The 18,150-nt window shown below is 38.6% G+C and overlaps 3 protein-coding genes across 4 annotated transcripts; 1 reads left to right on the top strand and 2 right to left on the bottom strand.

Annotated features, from left to right (window-relative positions):
- Positions 1–1,775: 1,775 nt before the first annotated feature.
- LOC106338515 lies at positions 1,776–4,191 on the bottom strand. The gene is made up of 9 exons (XM_013777473.1): positions 3,850–4,191; positions 3,454–3,721; positions 3,246–3,360; positions 3,048–3,172; positions 2,817–2,898; positions 2,607–2,718; positions 2,370–2,525; positions 2,176–2,223; positions 1,776–2,063 (listed from the first exon to the last, which is right to left on the bottom strand). Exons 1-9 carry the CDS (start codon positions 4,189–4,191, stop codon positions 1,776–1,778), a joined length of 1,536 nt encoding a protein of 511 aa, XP_013632927.1.
- A 5,036-nt stretch (positions 4,192–9,227) lies between these two features.
- On the top strand, positions 9,228–10,519 carry LOC106339735. Of its 2 annotated transcripts, XM_013778601.1 has the most exons (6): positions 9,228–9,462; positions 9,619–9,735; positions 9,852–9,886; positions 9,959–10,059; positions 10,131–10,228; positions 10,352–10,519. In XM_013778601.1, exons 1-5 carry the CDS (start codon positions 9,311–9,313, stop codon positions 10,215–10,217), a joined length of 492 nt encoding a protein of 163 aa, XP_013634055.1. In that variant the 5' UTR covers positions 9,228–9,310; the 3' UTR covers positions 10,218–10,228; positions 10,352–10,519. The 2 variants fall into 2 exon arrangements, with proteins under 2 accessions (XP_013634055.1, XP_013634054.1); XM_013778600.1 differs by having other exon boundaries at positions 10,131–10,519.
- A 915-nt stretch (positions 10,520–11,434) lies between these two features.
- On the bottom strand, positions 11,435–11,827 carry LOC106338514 (RING-H2 finger protein ATL5). Its single transcript, XM_013777472.1, has one exon. It carries the CDS (start codon positions 11,825–11,827, stop codon positions 11,435–11,437), a length of 393 nt encoding a protein of 130 aa, XP_013632926.1.
- Between the last annotated feature and the right edge of the window lie 6,323 nt (positions 11,828–18,150).

Here is an 18,150-nt window from a genome sequence, read left to right as displayed (position 1 = left end):
GTTCTGTTTGGGACTGCAATTTGAGTATGTGGATAATGGAATCCTTGTGCATCAAAAGACATATACAGAAAAGATACTCAAGCAGTTCAATATGGACAAGGCTCATTCCATGTCGAGTCCTATGGTCGTGAGGTCTTTAGACCTTGAGAAGGATCCGTTCGGACCAAGGAAGCCGGACGAGGATATGCTCGGGCCGGAAATACCTTATCTAAGTGCCATTGGAGCCTTAATGTATTTGGCTAGCCATACTAGACCGGACATTAGTTTTGCCGTGAGTTTACTGTCTAGATTCAGTTCATGTCCGACACTTAAGCACTGGAACGGTTCGGTCCAGTGACAATTCGGCCGATCTGTTCACTAAGTCTCTGCCTATATTCGGCAAATATAGCATACTGAAGCAAATAAAACATTAGTGAAGCAATGGTAATACAAATATCACAGCATTAGGAATATTAGGTAGATGTTTTAGCGTCGACCCTTACGACCACGACACTTTCCTCGTGCTGACTGTGGTTGAACTGAGTCGTATGCACTTATTGCTCTCAGATAATGCATATAATTTGGATCGATGTCTTCTTCCAGCTCCTCAATGCGTATCAATTGGTAGCTTCTGAGCTCGACTCTGTTTAGCTCGTCTACATTAGTTACTCCTGAGGTTGAGCTATCTTGAGTGCCTAGTGATGTGGCTGGTTGAGCTGTGTTGACCGCTAATTGTTGTGGCTGGTTGAGCTGTGTTGACTGCTTCTTTGCTTTCATCAGAGTTGCTAGCTGGAAAAGTTAACCAAATTTAGATCTTTAAAGTAAGGAAAAAAATGAAAATAAGAACATGCAATCTAAGTTAATGAACAAAGCTATCTGAAGAAGAAATTAGTGAAGACTAAACTGATAAATTTACAAAAGTTAGATCTTTGACTATCTCTACAAATTGAGACTATTGGTTATCTTTGAGATACGTAAAGCTTCAAATCTCTGTGGATCTATGAGGCTTGTGGGGTATTTGAAAGATGTGTAAGATTGATGAATAAGATCGATGGTCTAGATGTCGATAACCTTTGAAAGATAAATAATACGAACTGCTATGAAGGCAGTGCCGAGCATGTCGTTGGTTTGAGTTATGATAAGCCAAAGCCTAATAATACGAACTACTATTGCTGGTTGAGATGTTATTTCTTCATGTCCGTTGGCAAAATAATTTGTTAATATGTGCAGAGAGATGGGGAGTGATTGCAAAGGAGATGATAGTACGTCTTCAATGGTGTACCAAGCTTCAAAGATGCCATGATGGGATCGAACATTTTCTCACAGATTGTGTGAGCGTGATGCTTGTCTAATGGTAAGAAATTGATTTCTAGAGTTAGGATAATTAAATGAGTAGATATCTTAATTCTTAGTTATAATATATGACTGAGAGAATTAATGGAAACAAAACTATTCAAAATAACTAACAAAAAAATCGTATCACTTCTTAGAAATAATCTTACGTGAAGAGAGTAAGGTTATATTAATTAATGTATAGAGAATGGATACAACAGCCTCACATATGATCGAGAATCTAACACATATTCAAACTTAATAAGTTTTACGCACTATGAAAAAGATCATAATACAATAAGTAAAAACCATATAATGAAATTGTATTCAAAAACTTAAATATAAAGGTCAAAAGCCAGAAGTTTGAAATGAAAAGAACACAAAACCATAAGAGAAACATAAAAAAAAACGTCTTGGAATGCAGCAAAAACAATCACTTCATGAGAAGATAAGTAGAAAACACATTAGTTACTCTTGGGACGCTTTGCTTCATCTGCCTCAAGGATCTCATCGGCTTTTCTAGCCCTATCACCTGCAGTATCTCCAGAGCTTCCTGAAGAACCAGACTCGACACCTACGGTCGACGGCAGCGAGGCTTCTGGTGGGAGTATCTTGGTGACAGTTATAGTCTGAGTCTTGCCTATCAGATTATGATCCGAGACCTTCATAATGAACTTGCGTGATTGCCCTATTGTATCAAGCAAAGCTTGCGGAACAGGCACGCAGTGATCAGCTCCTACTCCACCATTAGCCTAACATCCAAGCAAAATGCACATGAGTTGAGATAATATCTGAATCGATGATGTCCTAACTACTTCCCATAACACCAACCTATTTGCTATATATAGTCAAGTCTGAAAGTACCTCAAAGTAATTAGCAACTAACTCTGCTGCATGTTTACCAGTCAGCTCCTTGCCAGCATCACCAAGAATGACAAAAACTGCTTATTCACTCTTATCATACACAGAAATCCTCGTGAGGTACCTACAACGAAAGAAGATTAGCTACTAACGCTGACAAAACATAGATGAAAAAGACTCAGCACTTACTGAGGTACGCATGTGACTTCAGTCTTCACACACTTCTTATTGTTGCAAATCAGAGAAGTAGGCACGTTGACCGCCTTGCTATTACACCCACCGCAGGAGATGTAATACCATGCAGAACCCTGGACAACATCATACATAGTCGCCATGCACTCAAACCAAGCAACCTTCATTGTGAAAAAATAAAATAAGCTTAGTAAGTACCCACACGCATGGAAACGAATGTAAAAACAGAACAATGCTTATACCTTAGAAGAGTCTTGCTTGATGTAAGAGAATAGCTCTTCAAGAGTCATTGTCTCAGGCTTAGTGACAACCTCAGCAGCAACCCTATTAGCAATATCAGAGTTTGAATTCAACCTGAGAAAAAGGCAGGAGCTCAAATACGTTAGAAAAGTCACATGAAATGTTAAAAACAAAAATCGCATGAACAAATAACTCAATACACATTTGTCTACCATTCAAGATAATCTTTAGTAGGCTGAACATCGACATCCATAAACACCCGAGACGATGACATAGAAGTGAGAGCAAGGGTTACTGTTAATACCAAATGAACCGATGTGATTATTCAAAACATGCATTACAACGGCCTCATCTAACAACAAAAGAATTACCTAATACAGTTCCAACTGAAAGACTACAAATAAGCTATGAATATGAGTATGACTCTAGTAGGGAGTACTAACCTCCAAGATGTTTTGGGTTCACAGTGGTGACCAAAAGAACGCTTGGAGTGCTTCCATACGACTTGAATTTCTGGCATAAATCGGCTGCAGCCTTGTCCCACAGATAAAGCTTCATCACCGGTCCGCTACATAACATAAAAACATGTGTTAAAAATAGCATACAAAACAATGAAAACAATAACAGTAGAACAAACTTACTCATGTGTCTGAACATGAACACATAAATGCCGCTTCTCTGCTATGTCAACTTCGTCAAGAATCATATGGTCTGTGATTCTCTGCCCATTCACCAGCTTCATGTGGTCAACGTAATCTGAGATAGAAAAATTTAAATACTCAGACATCAAACATCAACTCTAATTATACCAAACGTGTCATCAAAACTAAATATTCAAACATGTCTTACCATAAAGATCACCCCTCGAGTTGCAATTGGCCTTAAACTCCTCATAGTTGTGGAACCTGAACCTATCGTCGGGAATCAAAACCGGAGGGTTCTCAACCACAGCCAAAGAAGTATTCCAAGAAAATGATACGGTGGCGACATGATCAGCAACCCGATACTGATTTTTGCTTCTGGATCCAAAAAAGTTGCTCAGGTTATACACAGAACCAGCTACCAGATCAAATGTCCCAACACGTCCGGCTGGGACAAAACCCTGAATAACGGTACCCTGTGAATAAATCCAAATCATCGATTAATATAATAATATCCCAATCAAACAATACTAAAGTAAGAGTCCATACTCTCCCAACCGAGCAATATTAAAGCAAGAGGAAGAAGCTAAAAAGACGGACAAACCTCTTCGTCGATAAGGAGCATCTCTTGTCCAATCAGGGTTTTCGTGTTTGGATTGCGAGCCTCCCAGAAGTGAATCAAACGAAACCTCAAGTCAGCTTCGCGTGGGCAGTGGGAAACATCTCTGAACAACATCACTTGGTCGACACGCGCGGAGGAGAGAGCGGTAGCAGCGTCTGGGTTCATCGGATTGGCAGATGAAACAGCAGCCTTCTCGTTAGGTTTCATCACAGTCACAGAGGCATCAATGGACTTCCCGTTTGGTTTCACAGACGCGGAGGAGTCGACGGTCTTCTCGCTGGTCTTGCGGTCGGTGGAGATCGAATATTTGCCGGTGTGTTCCATCGCGATGAATGTCAGAGAGAAAATTATCAACTTTGATGGAAACATAAGCTAGGAAAACAGATTTATAAATAGAAAAATGGAGAGGAAGGCGAAAGAATCCATTGAATGAGCTTAGCCAAGGTTTGATTAGAGGAGTTAATGGCGATATTACTCGGCAAAACGGGTTAGAGAAAAGAGAGATGGAAGAGATGGAAGTCGAAAAGTGAGTGAAGAACAAATTAGGGTTACGACAACAACACGTAACACATCGGGCTAGCATCTGCAGACTGTGGGCTGAAAACATGCAGATAAAACAGGCCGAAGACATCAGAAGCCCAAACCAACTTAACTCGCCGATGACGTGGCCATTTGCTGCATTACTACTGGTCGATTTTTCCATCCGACATGGGATGCTTCAGAAGGCTTGTTATTTGGCTTTTAGTATAGTTTTGATGTTGTTTAATTTGATGCATATGGTTTTTTTGAAGCTGCCAATAACATCAATAGTGTGGTTTAAGTAAAATATTATTCGTAGTAAGTTGAGTCGTTAACTTTTCTACATTCTTTCTAAAATTAATTACTATGGAACATTCACATACGATGGATGGGCTAAATGATGAGCTAATGAGAAAGGTCGTATTGATACCTAAACCGGCTTTGAATCTAAATTTATTTGGTGTTAAAGTTGATGATATAGCAACTTTTTACTGATAGAAATTAGAATTCACGTGTGGCATAGTTAGGGATGCTTTAAGCAAAACTCTTTACAATAGTAGTGATATACCTTTTATTAATTTTATTTTCATGATTTTTAGTGTTTTTAGATAATTATCTTTTTTAAATTAATCCTCTTTCCATAGAATTAATCTATAAATCCAGTGTTTTTTTAATTAATTTTTTGTTTGTTAGTCTATTTACTACTTTTTCTTGAAATAGTTTTTTTTTTAAACCGTGGAAGCTGCTACCGCATCACAATGGGTTTCTGAAACTGTGAAAGCTGGAAATTATTCTGAGAGCATTAGAAGTGATCGATGTTTGTGATGGTCGGTACCTTTCCATGTGGCTATGTGTAGCTCTCATAGTTTATTAGTATCTTCCCATTGGTTGGAAGAGTTGTTGCTAGAGAACCATGTGAATTTGTAATTGCAATGTATGAGAGATATATTAAAACTTGGTCATTAAATTTTCAAGTACTACACACCTTTCTCTCAGTGATCGATTCTTGTTTTAATCAGGTGGAGAACCTCTATTTCAAAGTATGCACAACTATATATATAAATTTCAAAAGAACCTCTAAAGGAAGTTTCCTAGGGTGTTAGGATTCGTTTTAAGTTGGTCTTTTTCGCATTTGTATTTAAATTTATATATCATAAATATATATTGAATAATTTATCAAAATAATTTAGTAGGCCAAATTTTTAATTATTATTTGGATAACAAATTTTAAATATTAAAATTCATCATATTTTTATCGATTAAATTTTTATTAAGAAATGTAAGGTATATGAATAAAAATTTAATTAAACTATATATATACTATCAAAATAAATTTTATCTTGCTTATTTAGGTTTTATGTTAGAAATTTCTTAATTTTACAACTAATTTAAACTTTGTTTTGACTTCAAATTACAAAATTACCATTTTCTGTTCATCTTCAAAAACTTAATGTAAAACCGGGCTTAATCTAGCTAAATTTACAATTATGCAATCTTGGTTTCATATATAAACCAAATTTTTTTGTCAGAATCCAAAATTTTGTAGATATATTATTGCGAAGCAAAGATTAATAGATAGTTTCATCAAATCTTAACATAATTATGGAAAATTAAATTGGTGAACATGATTTATGATTAATTGATGAGTTAAACAGGTTATTTTTCCATACCATTCCAAAGTGGTGATCAGTTGAAAGTATTAAACAGTAGAAGGTAGGAAATCATAGTAATTGACTAATAATAATTCTCATTGTTTACGGTTATATTGTTATGATAGGTTGAGAGCCATGTTAAGATATATAAATCATTTAAAATGCCGCCAAAAAAAACTATTTAAAATAGCCATCAGTGTAATCTCCAAATCAATCGAATGACCCCACAGAAAGTAATATAGAGTATAGATTACTGACATGTGTATATCACTGAGTATATTATAGTGACTTGTTGTCTATGTCTTCTGATATGTTATTTACGAAATCATTGTGAAGTAAGAAACTTGAATGATTTATAGGAGTTTCCAATTAACTATTCAGAGATAGAGCTTCTTTATTTCACAATATATATATATATATATATATATATATATAATCAAGCACTATTTTATCACGACTCACGAGATCAACATTAAACTATCAAATCACGGAAAGAAACTGAAACATACAGAAGCCACTATTTGAAACTTACACAATAATTAGCAATCATAAAATTTAGAGCAATACAGAGTATTCCATAAAGAATTGTAAAATTCTTACATCAACACATATCAAAGGCATGATGAAAGAAAAGAAATAAGCCATAAGGGCATTTCCAAGAATGACATCATATTTGGTGTTGAAATTACACCAAATTTGGTGTTTTGGTGTCATGAATCTTTTTATCATCTCCAACAATAACACCAAATTAACCCGACGTTGGTGGTCGAGTGGTGTGAGGCGGCTCGCAATGGTCCTAAGGGCTGCGAGTTCGAACCTCCCCCTCAGATATACCCCTACGCCGAACCACCCGGGCCCACCCTGCTATTTCTGGGGTAAAAATGACGTGGCTGCTGCGGGCCTCGAGGGATGTCTGGGCCCCGGCCTGAGACCCTCGGTTAACAAAAAAAAATAATAATAATAACAACAAATTTTACACCAAATGTATTATTATATATTATTTGATGTTTTCAATCCTTAAAGTTTTATATTTTTATTATTTATTAATTGATAAATAATTATTTAGTCACATTTAGATTATTATTTATATTTTATTATTTGTAAATGATAAATAATAATAGTCATTTAGTGATTTATTTTAAAAAATAAATATAAAAATAAAAATAAAAGTTTAATTTTTTTAATTATGTGAAGATAAAATAAAAAAACAAATAACATAATATATTTATTTTTAATTACAAATTTGATAACAATGGAACTATATTATTAAATGAAACATAATAAAAATATGTATTTTAAAAATTTGGTGTGATGTATATTATTACACTAAATTTGGTGTAACACTATTTACATTACACCAAATTTGATGAGATGGTGTCAAATTTGATGTTTTGTTGGAGATGAGATTACACCAAATTCGGTATTTTGGTTTCTTGTTGGAGATGTCCTAATGCAAGAAGCTAACGCATAAATCAAACAGCGATGATAAGATTAGCAACCAATGTAAGATTCTTTCAAACTTATTTTCAAAAAAAAAAAGATTCTTTCAAACTGAGTAGAGTAGGTGGGAAAAGTTAGATAGAAAATATGAAACATATCATTATACTTAACCTTTTGACACTGCTGCTCGTGTGATGGCAAGGAAGATTCAACTGAATTCCTACTTTCTGCGCTCTGATCTGGATGTAAATGTATCTATTTCGACCAATAACTCCGACTATCAAAAAGAACAACTGGTTACTGTTACTTAATGTCTTCAATTAGTCATTGATCAGATTACAACCGACATATTAATAGTAGAGAACTACCAGAAAGAAACTTCTCATACGAATATCTTCGGAAGTAAATGAAAGTGATTTAGATTGCTGCTGTAAAACGTCATCTTCTTGTGAGACCTAAAAGATGAGTGAGTTTTAAAATCGAAATCAAATATTCAATTTGAATCCATCAAGTAGAACGATTTGGGAGAAACAGTCTACAACATTAAAATTAACCACATACAAAATATATAGCTCAATTTAAAAATCAGAAAAATTCATAAACCATCGTTTACGAAGTCATACCTTCAGTAGACGCCTTAGTTTTGCAGAGCAAAGCTGGTAGCTTTCAACTAATTTAGAGGACACTTCCAAATCCCTAGCTTCCTGGGAGTTTGGCCGTGATCCCTCATTCGGAAACCAAATCATACTTTGTCTGCACATTCTAACACAGAACGAAAAATGTAATAGAGTAAATACACTTGGTAAGAAACAGGGGACTATATAGTACATACCAAGAGAATCAGATTTTGTAGAATAGAACACAAATTGCGTCTCCATACGAATGGATTTTCATCAGCTATTCCAAACCCTTAAAAAATGTGGAGATCATGGGTTTCTGTACTGCAACAGAATAAGAAAGAAAAGGAAGCGATGTAAAAAAGAGGTAAATGATAAATAGATAATGAAATTGAATCAGTCTACAATTAGGCTACTTTATATGTGTTACATATAGGAGAATGAGAAGGTGTGGGAGATGAAAAGAGATTATAACTGAAGGGTCTGGCTGAGAGATGGTCATCAGACGCAAAGCGTTACGTATGTATGAGCAGAAGAAGAGTCACAATTAGGTTATAGTTTCTTTGTTTTTTTCTCTCGTCAGATTTGATGTTAGTTCTTTAAGATGATGTGGCAATTTAAAGCTTTGTGATAGGTTAATTATTTGAGCTGACGTGGATAGGCTAAGAGTTGAGTATATCCAACTTTTAGTGTTGTTAGATGAATCTGGTTTGATTCCGTTACAACGGTTTTAAATTCCAAAACTGTATTAAACCAATCTAGAAAAAAACTCTCGGTTTAATTGAAACCGGAACTTGATTTGAATTTACATCTCCTTAACTTCCAATTTTAGTAAATGTACCAGAATCACTGCAGTTAATCAGCGTAAACCGATATAGACCAGTGGTTCATCCATGATAATCAAATTAACCAATGTTAGTTAGTATATGTGATTTAAAACTCGAAATATGAAACTGATTTGACTTAGTAAACGGTTTTAAATTCCAAAACTGATCAACCCGATCTAGAAAACTCTCGGTTTGGCTGAAACCGGAGCTAAATTCGAATTAACAACTCCTTGAATCACTGCAGTTAATTAGCGTAAACCGATATAGACCAGTGGCTTATGATGGTAGATGTTGTAAACCAATAAACCGGGTTCGTAAAAGTCTAGTCGTTTCGAATGATAAACCGTTTGGAGAAGACCGGAGATGGCGGTGAGACAAAAAAAAAGCTATGGCGACGTTGCCGAAGCTGATTCGAGCCATGAGAAATGGATCTCCCAAGCATCACAACCTCGTCTTGCCATCTCTACGAAGAGCTTTCTCTCTCTACGATCAGATCAATCTCATCGACAACGTTCCCGAGGATCAACTTCGGTTTCAGGAGTAATCATCTCAAACCCACCTCCCATTCTCTCTGATTCGTTCTCCTGATTTGAGTTTTCTTTGTGTTTCGTCATAAAGTTGGAACCTTTCGACCATTTTGTTGGGTGAAGTTTGGATTTTGGATATGTAGTGGTGGGTTTGTCTTTGGTTATGCAGATTTGATGAGACGAGTTTCACGGTGAATGGGGTTAAGTACGATGGGAGCTTGCTCTGTGTTGGGAACTTGCTGATGTCATGGAGCCCTCGTAGCTTCTCCGAGATCACAACAGATAGGTGCCGTCTCCCTCTCTCTCTCTCTCTCTCTCTCTCTCTTGAGTGAAAGCTTTAGAGTTGCTTAAGTTTTGGTAAAACGTTTGACATGTCTCCTCTATTCTAATGGATGGATGCAGCTTGTCAATCTTCCAGACTGTTCGACCAATTCCAGGTACAATCTTTACCTTTTGCACATATATATATGACTCTCTTGTCTCTATGTTTTTGCCTTAACGCTTTCTAGAGCTTTTAATTGTCGGCTGTGGAAGATACAATCACCCAGTGAATCCCCAAGTCCGTCAGTTCGTGAAGTCAATTGGAATGAAGCTAGAAACTTTGGACTCTGTATGTCTATCCCTCTCATGCTTTGGTTCTGTTGGTTTTGGTTATTGATTCAACTCTCTCTTTCTGACCAGAGAAATGCTGCATCGACTTACAACATACTGAATGAGGAAGGCAGGATCGTGGCGGCTGCGTTGCTTCCTTATGGAGTTACATCCTAACTCACAGCACGGTCTGTTAAATGAAATGTTTCACACTCGAAACTTTTGTCAAAGAATCAGTCTTTCAATAGTGAAACTTATCTTGTCTTATAGCTTAAATAAAATTGAGCTTCATCTGGAAAAACGTTTTGCAGTTTCCTGCCTTATTACATTGGTGACGTGGAAAGTAAAGAACGTTGTTCAACTTATGTTCTAAATAGCACGAGACTGTTGTTTTTCTCACCATTTTCAACAACTGCTACTGTCACATTTGAGGGTTTCATAGTTTTGTTGAAGTTAATTTAGAGAAGATTTTGCAGTAATTTTACCTCCCATATTTCAAGATCAGTGTACTGAGTTAGAGGGTCTAGAATCACTCTCGACTGTTCCATTAGATAGTGCTGGATCTTGAGGAATAATCACAAGCCTTGTTCTCAGGCCATGTAGACCTATCTTTGTAATATCAACATCATCAATAACTATGGTTCCTCGACTTGGATCAACAATCCTAAATATTGCCTAAAATCAAAGTTGATTTCCCGCTTCCTATTCTTCCTACAACTCCAAAGTCTCCAATCTTTCCCCTTTCTTGAAATTCACAGGTGGTGTTCTTCAGGACAGTTGGGACATCTCAAGCAAGGCCGGTCCTGGCCAAGCCGGATAAAACATTCGCCTCAAGCTCTCAAAATTTTTGAAAAAAATTATATATAAATAGGCTCCTAAATTTGTAAAAATAAATAAATAATAATAGGCCTCAAATTATAGAAATTCTTTTTAAATCGTCTATAGCCCCCAAAATTTTAAGACCGGCTCAGGGTTTGAGAATCTTGGTTACAGTTGTTCATGTGAACTTGACTATGAAATCTTATGTTCAAGAGTAATGTATCAGCATCAGCTTTGTTGTTTACCTGAACGTCTTTGAAGACAATTGATCCAACATTTGACCACTTATCAACAGGTCTGTGATCATCAATTACTAATGGTGCCACCTCACTGGGTACTGAAGAATTCTTTCTACAGAAATTATCTTGTTTTCAGCATTACATTTGTTCCATATCACTGTGGCTTGTAACACATTCAGACTTAAGCCATTTTGGTATAAACTTTAGTTATAAAGTTTATTTTTTCAGTACAATTTATAGTCTGTGTCGGAGTTAAGGCAAAAAAGTAACAAAGAGAAACAAAAACGAAAGCCTCAGGTCTAATAATAACAACTTTTTTTACAAGAAATGGTTTCGTTAGAGTTCTTTGTTGGCGGAAACAAACAGCAAGAGCAGAGGATTCACCGGTGGTAAAGGCGGGACCTCAGCTCTACACAATGGACACGTTGAAGACATCTCACCAAGCCATGGATCGATACAATCCGCGTGGAAACAGTGCCGACAAATCGTCAACCTCCTCATCTTATCTCCTTCCTCTGCTTCTTGCAGACACACGGCGCAATACAACGGAGACGAATGTTTGTTCACCGCCTTTATCCACTGGCTGCTGCGGAACGTGAACGTGCGGTAGCGACGCCATGGACGGGTGACGATGAAAATGGCTAGTTTTGAGAAGAGACGAAGAAATGAGACGACCAAAATGGAAACTGTGATGCATTCGCAGAATCTAAACACAGTTTGAGCATACATCATTACAAAAAAAAAAAGTGTTTTGTTAGTACCTAGCAGCGGTTGAAGTGTATATATAAGTTATAACATACGTATGTTATATGCATGTATGCAGTAGTAATCTTGAATAAAATGGACGGTTGTGATTTTATATGATGATATTATAAGTTTTTGACGGTAGCAACAACGACATGTTTGTGAAATTGTTGGTCTCTAAGTACGTAATTGCCTAATAATTTCATTTTAAACAAATAGGGTTGCCATTCATTTTGGTGAATATCAGTTGACTTTCTACTCAGGTCGTTTCGTGGATTAGGGAATATTGATTAATACGTCAAGCCTAATATGTTCCTGACTAAAAGGTGATTATTACGACGAAAATGCGGCGACATTACAACAAGACCTAGTTACGTATACGACAATGCAAGCAGACTTGGAAAGTCGTTTTTGTTTTGTTTTTTTATCGGCGACACCTAGTCTTTGATGCTGACAAAGAAACCAAAACAGTGATAATAAGTAAGAGGATCTCCAATGTACACCTCCATATTTTTCTCTAAAATAGAGATCTCTATTATAGAGATGAAAATGTTCCAATGTATGTATCTACAATAGAATTCTTCTATTTTAGAGGAAAATATAGAGGAAAGTTATTTTTGCCTCTATATATAGAGGTATAAATATCATATCTCTATATTTTTCCCTATAAATAGAGGAACTCTATTATACAGGCATACATTGAAGCATTTTCACCTCTATAATAGAGTTTCTCTATTTTAGAAAAAAATATAGAAATAGAAATAAGGGTGTGTTTGAGATGGTCTAATATAGACCGCACGGTCCACACCAAACAGAGAATCAGGAACAAACTGTGATGGTAATGATCATGGAGGAGAACCACATCCTGACTTTTCGAAGTTTCCCTTTAGATTCGTGGTAGCTAACAATATGGTGGGTAGACTCTATAAACACTTTAAAAAGTCTCTTCATAACCAAAAAAAAGTCTCTTCATAACCAAGAAACAACTGACGTCAAAAAAAAAAAACAAGAAACAACTTGGTAAATGAGAAATGGGACGGCGCGCAAGTCTCCTTTCTAATGAGAGACTACGCGGTGTTTTCTCAGTGAATTCAAAAAGTTCATAAAACGTCAACGGTGCGCAGTCTACTATCCCGAAGTGGAAAGCCGCGGCGTTTTCAAATAGAAATGAATTTTTCTTTTATAACAAACATCGTCCCAACATGGTCTATATTGAGGATGTAGATATGGAAAAGGTTCATATGTAAATATTATTAACCTAGCTCTACGTGATGTACTAGCTATATATTGTACTCTGTGATTTCTAATAAGAAGGAAGTTCCACATTCTATATGGTATCAGAGCCGTCGCACTTTAAAACCTAATTTTTTTTCACAATTTTCTCATCTCAAACTTGCATCAATGGCGTCTCCAACCAACTCTACAACAATCACAGACACCATTCCCACCAACATCAACAACCAAACTATCCTAAACATCAACATGACAAACGTTTCTAAGCTATCATCAACAAACTACCTTATGTGGAGTCTTCAAGTCCACGCTTTGGTTGATGGATATGGCCTTGTTGGTCATCTGGATGGATCCACCGTGATACCTTCTCCTACTGTCACTATCGATGGAGAAACCTCTCCAAATCCAGAGAACACAATCTGGAAGCGTCAAGATCGCTTGATCTATAGCGTTCTTCTTGGAGCCATCACCTTACCGTTGCAACCTCTGGTCTCGAGAGCTACTACAGCTGCACAGATCTGGGAGACGCTGGCCTCAACATACGCAAAACCTATCCGTGCGCACATCAAAAACCTGAGAAATCAACTCAAGTATTGGAAGAAGGAGAATAAGACTATTGATGCATATGTACAAGGCGTGACTACTAGATTGGATCAGCTTGCCATTCTAGGGTAGCCTATGGAACATGAAGATCAGATCGATGATATTCTTGATGGATCTACGACAATCACAGACACCATTCCCACCAACATCAACAACCAAACTATCCTAAACATCAACATGACAAACGTTTCTAAGCTATCATCAACAAACTACCTTATGTGGAGTCTTCAAGTCCACGCTTTGGTTGATGGATATGGCCTTGTTGGTCATCTGGATGGATCCACCGTGATACCTTCTCCTACTGTCACTATCGATGGAGAAACCTCTCCGAATCCAGAGAACACAATCTGGAAGCGTCAAGATCGCTTGATCTACAGCGCTCTTCTTGGAGCCATCACCTTACCATTGCAACCTCTGGTCTCCAGAGCTACCAAGCGGTCTCACAGCAGACACCATTTACGCCATGGCAGCCGAGAGCTAATGTAGCAGCTGCAACGTCATACAATGCAAATCAATGGCTGCTTGACAGTGGAGCCACTCATTACATCACCTCTGATTTGCAAAACCTGTCTCTGCATCAACCGTATGAAGGAGGTGAGGCGGTTGTCATAGCAGACGGATCAAACCAATCAATTACCCATACTGGTTCAGCAACACTTTCTTCTAAAAACAAATCTCTAGTGTTGAATGATATTTTGTGTGTGCCTAACATACATAAGAACTTAATTTATGTGTATGGTTTATGTAACACTAACCAAGTCTCCGTCGAATTCTTTCCATCTTCATTTCAGGTGAAGGATCTGAGCACGGGGACCCGGTTAATCCAAGGCAGAACTAAGGAGAAGCTGTATGAATGGCCGGTGATGCACTCTGTTCCTGCGGCTATGTTTGTGTCTCCATCTTCAAAGGCTACATTATCATCTTGGCACTCTCGTTTGGGCCATCCTTCTATTGCTATTTTAAACAAAACTCTTTCCAAGTTTTCTCTTCCTGTTTCTCAGTTATCTTCAAACACTTTGTCTTGCTCAGATTGCTTGATTAATAAGAGCCATAAGCTTTCTTTTTCTACTTCCAGTATAACCTCCACACGACCTCTTGAAATTATCTTCTCCGACGTCTGGTCATCTCCCATAATTTCTACTGAACAGTACAAATACTATCTAATTCTTGTTGATCACTTCACCAAATATACTTGGCTTTACCCACTCAAACAAAAGTCCCAAGTCAAAGAGATATTTCCAGCCTACAAAGAGCTAGTTGAAAACCGATTTCAGACAAGGATTGGCACTCTTTTTACTGATAATGGTGGTGAGTTTATGGTAATGAAAGCGTACCTGCAGAGTCATGGCATCTCACACCTTACGTCACCTCCCCATACACCAGAACACAACGGTGCTGCGGAGCGGAAGCATCGACACGTTGTCGAAACAGGACTCACTCTCATGTCTCAAGCTTCTATGCCAAAGACATACTGGCCATTCGCTTTTGCTGCAGCCATTTATCTGATTAACAGGCTCCCAACACCAAATCTGGAGTATCAATCACCGTATGAGAAACTATTCCAGAAGGCTCCAAACTACAATCGACTTCAAGTATTTGGTTGTTGATGTTTCCCCTGGCTGCGGCCTTATACGAAGCATAAACTGGAAGATCGGTCGAAACCTTGCGTCTTCCTCGGCTACTCAACGAGTCAAAGTGCCTATTTGTGTCTTCATTTACCCACAGGAAGGATGTATACTTCACGACATGTGACCTTTCAAGAATCCGTTTTCCCATTCTCGGCTGGTGAAACAACAAAATCAAAAACTTCTGAAACGAGAGATGATGTGTCAGAATCAACGTGTCAACCTCTGCTCACTCGAGTTCCTCTTCAGACTGCCTCACCACCGGAGACATCTGCTTCCCCGTGCTTGGATTCTCACCTGCCCCCGCCTCCTGCATCATCTTCTCCGGTCTCACCTCGACAAGCTCAGGTATCGCCCTTCTCTGTCTCTCTCTCCTTCTTCTTCTCCCTCCAACTCTGAGCCCACTGCTCCAAGTCAAAATGGGCCGACACCCACGGCCAAGCCCAACTACCAAACAAATGAAGCCCACCAACAAAGCTCACCTACACCAAATCTCCAAACCCATTCCTCGCAAACCAGTGAACCACAAATACAACCACCGTTAAACGATCAAATCACCCGGAACCCACGAAATCTAGTTACACAACACGACAAGGAACAACCACAGAATCAGCATCCTATTCAAACCAGGGCTAAGAACAAGATTGTCAAGCCAACATCCCGCTTCAGTTTCAATGCTTCTAAGCGGTATTTGAATCCAGAACCACGAACAGTTGCTCAAGCTCTGAAAGACGAGCGATGGCGTAAAGCCATGTCAACAGAGTATGATGCTCAAATCCAGTTCGGCACGTGGGATTTGGTACCTTCACACCCCTCACAGAACTTGGTTGGTTGTGGTTGGATCTACACAACTAAATATTTGGCGAATGGAGAGGTTGATCGTCCGAAGGCACGACTTGTGGCGAGAGGAAACACACAACGGTATGGAGTAGATTACGGTGAAACTTTCAGTCCAGTTATTTAGTCAACAACGATTAGGCTAGTTTTGGATATTGTGGTTAACAGAGGGTGGCCAATTAAACAACTTGATGTCAATAATGCATTTCTTCAAGGGGAACTTCAAGACGAGGTATATATGACTCAACCTCCAGGATTCATAGATACTGATCGACCACACCATGTTTGTCGCTTGAAGAAACCTATATACGGTCTCAAACAGGCTCCCTGAGCCTGGTACATGTCTCTAAAGAATCACTTACTCGATATTGGGTTTCAAAACTCACTGGCCGATACTTCATTAACAAGTCTGGGTCTTCTCATACGTTTATACTAGTCTACGTTGATGATATTGTCGTTACCGGTAGCGATTCACAGCATGTCTCCTCTGTTCTTCAGTCATTGGCCACTCGGTTTTCCATTAAGGATCCAGTAGACTTGCACTACTTCTTGGGGATTGAGGTGAACCGGTCAGCAAAGGGATTGCACCTAATGCAAAGAAGATACATCATCGATTTGCTCACTAGAAACAATATGGTTGATGCCAAGACAGTGTCAATTCCAATGCCAACAATGCCTACGTTGATGTTGAATGATGGGGATATGTTATCAGATCCTTCTCAATATCGTTCTGTAGTAGGGAGCCTGCAATACCTTGCATTTACGAGGCCAGACATCTCCTTCGCGGTTAGTCGTCTTTCTCAGTTTATGCATCAACCGACGGAGACTCATTGGCAAGCCGTCAAACGCGTATTGCGTTACTTGGCGGGTATGACTAGTCATGGTATACATATTTGCGTTGGCTCACCACTTACACTTCATGCGTTTACGGATGCAGATTGGGCAGGGGATACCGACGACTATGTATCTACAAATGCATATGTGATCTACCTTGGGTCTACACCTATTTCTTGGTCGTCGAAGAAGCAAAATGGAGTTTCTCGTTCTTCCACAGAGGCGGAATATCGCGCTGTGGCGAATACAGCTTCGGAGGTTCGTTGGATATGTTCGTTACTACAGGAGTTGGGGATACAGACCGACGGTTCCTGTGATATATTGCGATAATGTGGGTGCCACATATCTGTGTGCAAACCCAGTTTTCCATTCAAGGATGAAGCATATTGCTATTGATTATCACTTCATCAGGAACATGATCCAGCTTGGCATGATTCGGGTCTCTCATATCTCCACCAAAGATCAGCTTGCCTACGCACTCACGAAGCCTCTAAGTCACCAGCAGTTTACTCTTGCTACATCCAAGATTGGAGTCACACAAGTACCTCCATCTTGAGGGGGTGTATTGAGGATGTAGATATGGAAAGGGTTCATATGTAAATATTATTAACCTAGCTCTACGTGATGTACTAGCTATATATTGTACTCTGTGATTTCTAATAAGAAGGAAGTTCCACATTCTATAGTCTAATCGATGATTAGATCATGTTTAGAGATGGCAAAGTGGAGGCTTGCCCGCGGGCCTGGCCCGAAAAGGCCCATTGCGGGGCGGAATTGGGCACAGATTTTACGGCCTGTTTGTTGGCGGACCTCGCGGGCATGACCGCGACGGTATTGGGCCGAAACGGGTTGGGCCTAAGCCGGATGCGGGATAATTGGGTGGCCCGGTTGACTTTTCTCGTTTCGTTTCTTCGGTGACACCAACAATGGTGGATTCTCGTCTATGCTTGTCATCTTCTCTGATCGGTGACCAGAATTCATTCACTTCGGTCGTGTCTCTTCTGGTTCTCTTTCGATCTCTTATATTCACAGTCACAGAAACTTCTTCACCACTTCTCTTCTTCTTCAACATTTCGACCACAGCACAACTTCTTCTTGGCTTTTGAGTTTCCGTCAACGAGTCTTCATTTTCGCAAAGGTATATACTCCGTTCCTCTCTGTTGCATTTGCTGTAAA

This window comes from Brassica oleracea, chromosome C4 (genome assembly GCF_000695525.1).
Source record: "Brassica oleracea var. oleracea cultivar TO1000 chromosome C4, BOL, whole genome shotgun sequence".
Taxonomy (NCBI): Eukaryota; Viridiplantae; Streptophyta; class Magnoliopsida; order Brassicales; family Brassicaceae; genus Brassica; species Brassica oleracea.
Note: the sequence above shows the minus strand (reverse complement) of the source record. Positions and strands in the feature narration are given on the sequence as shown.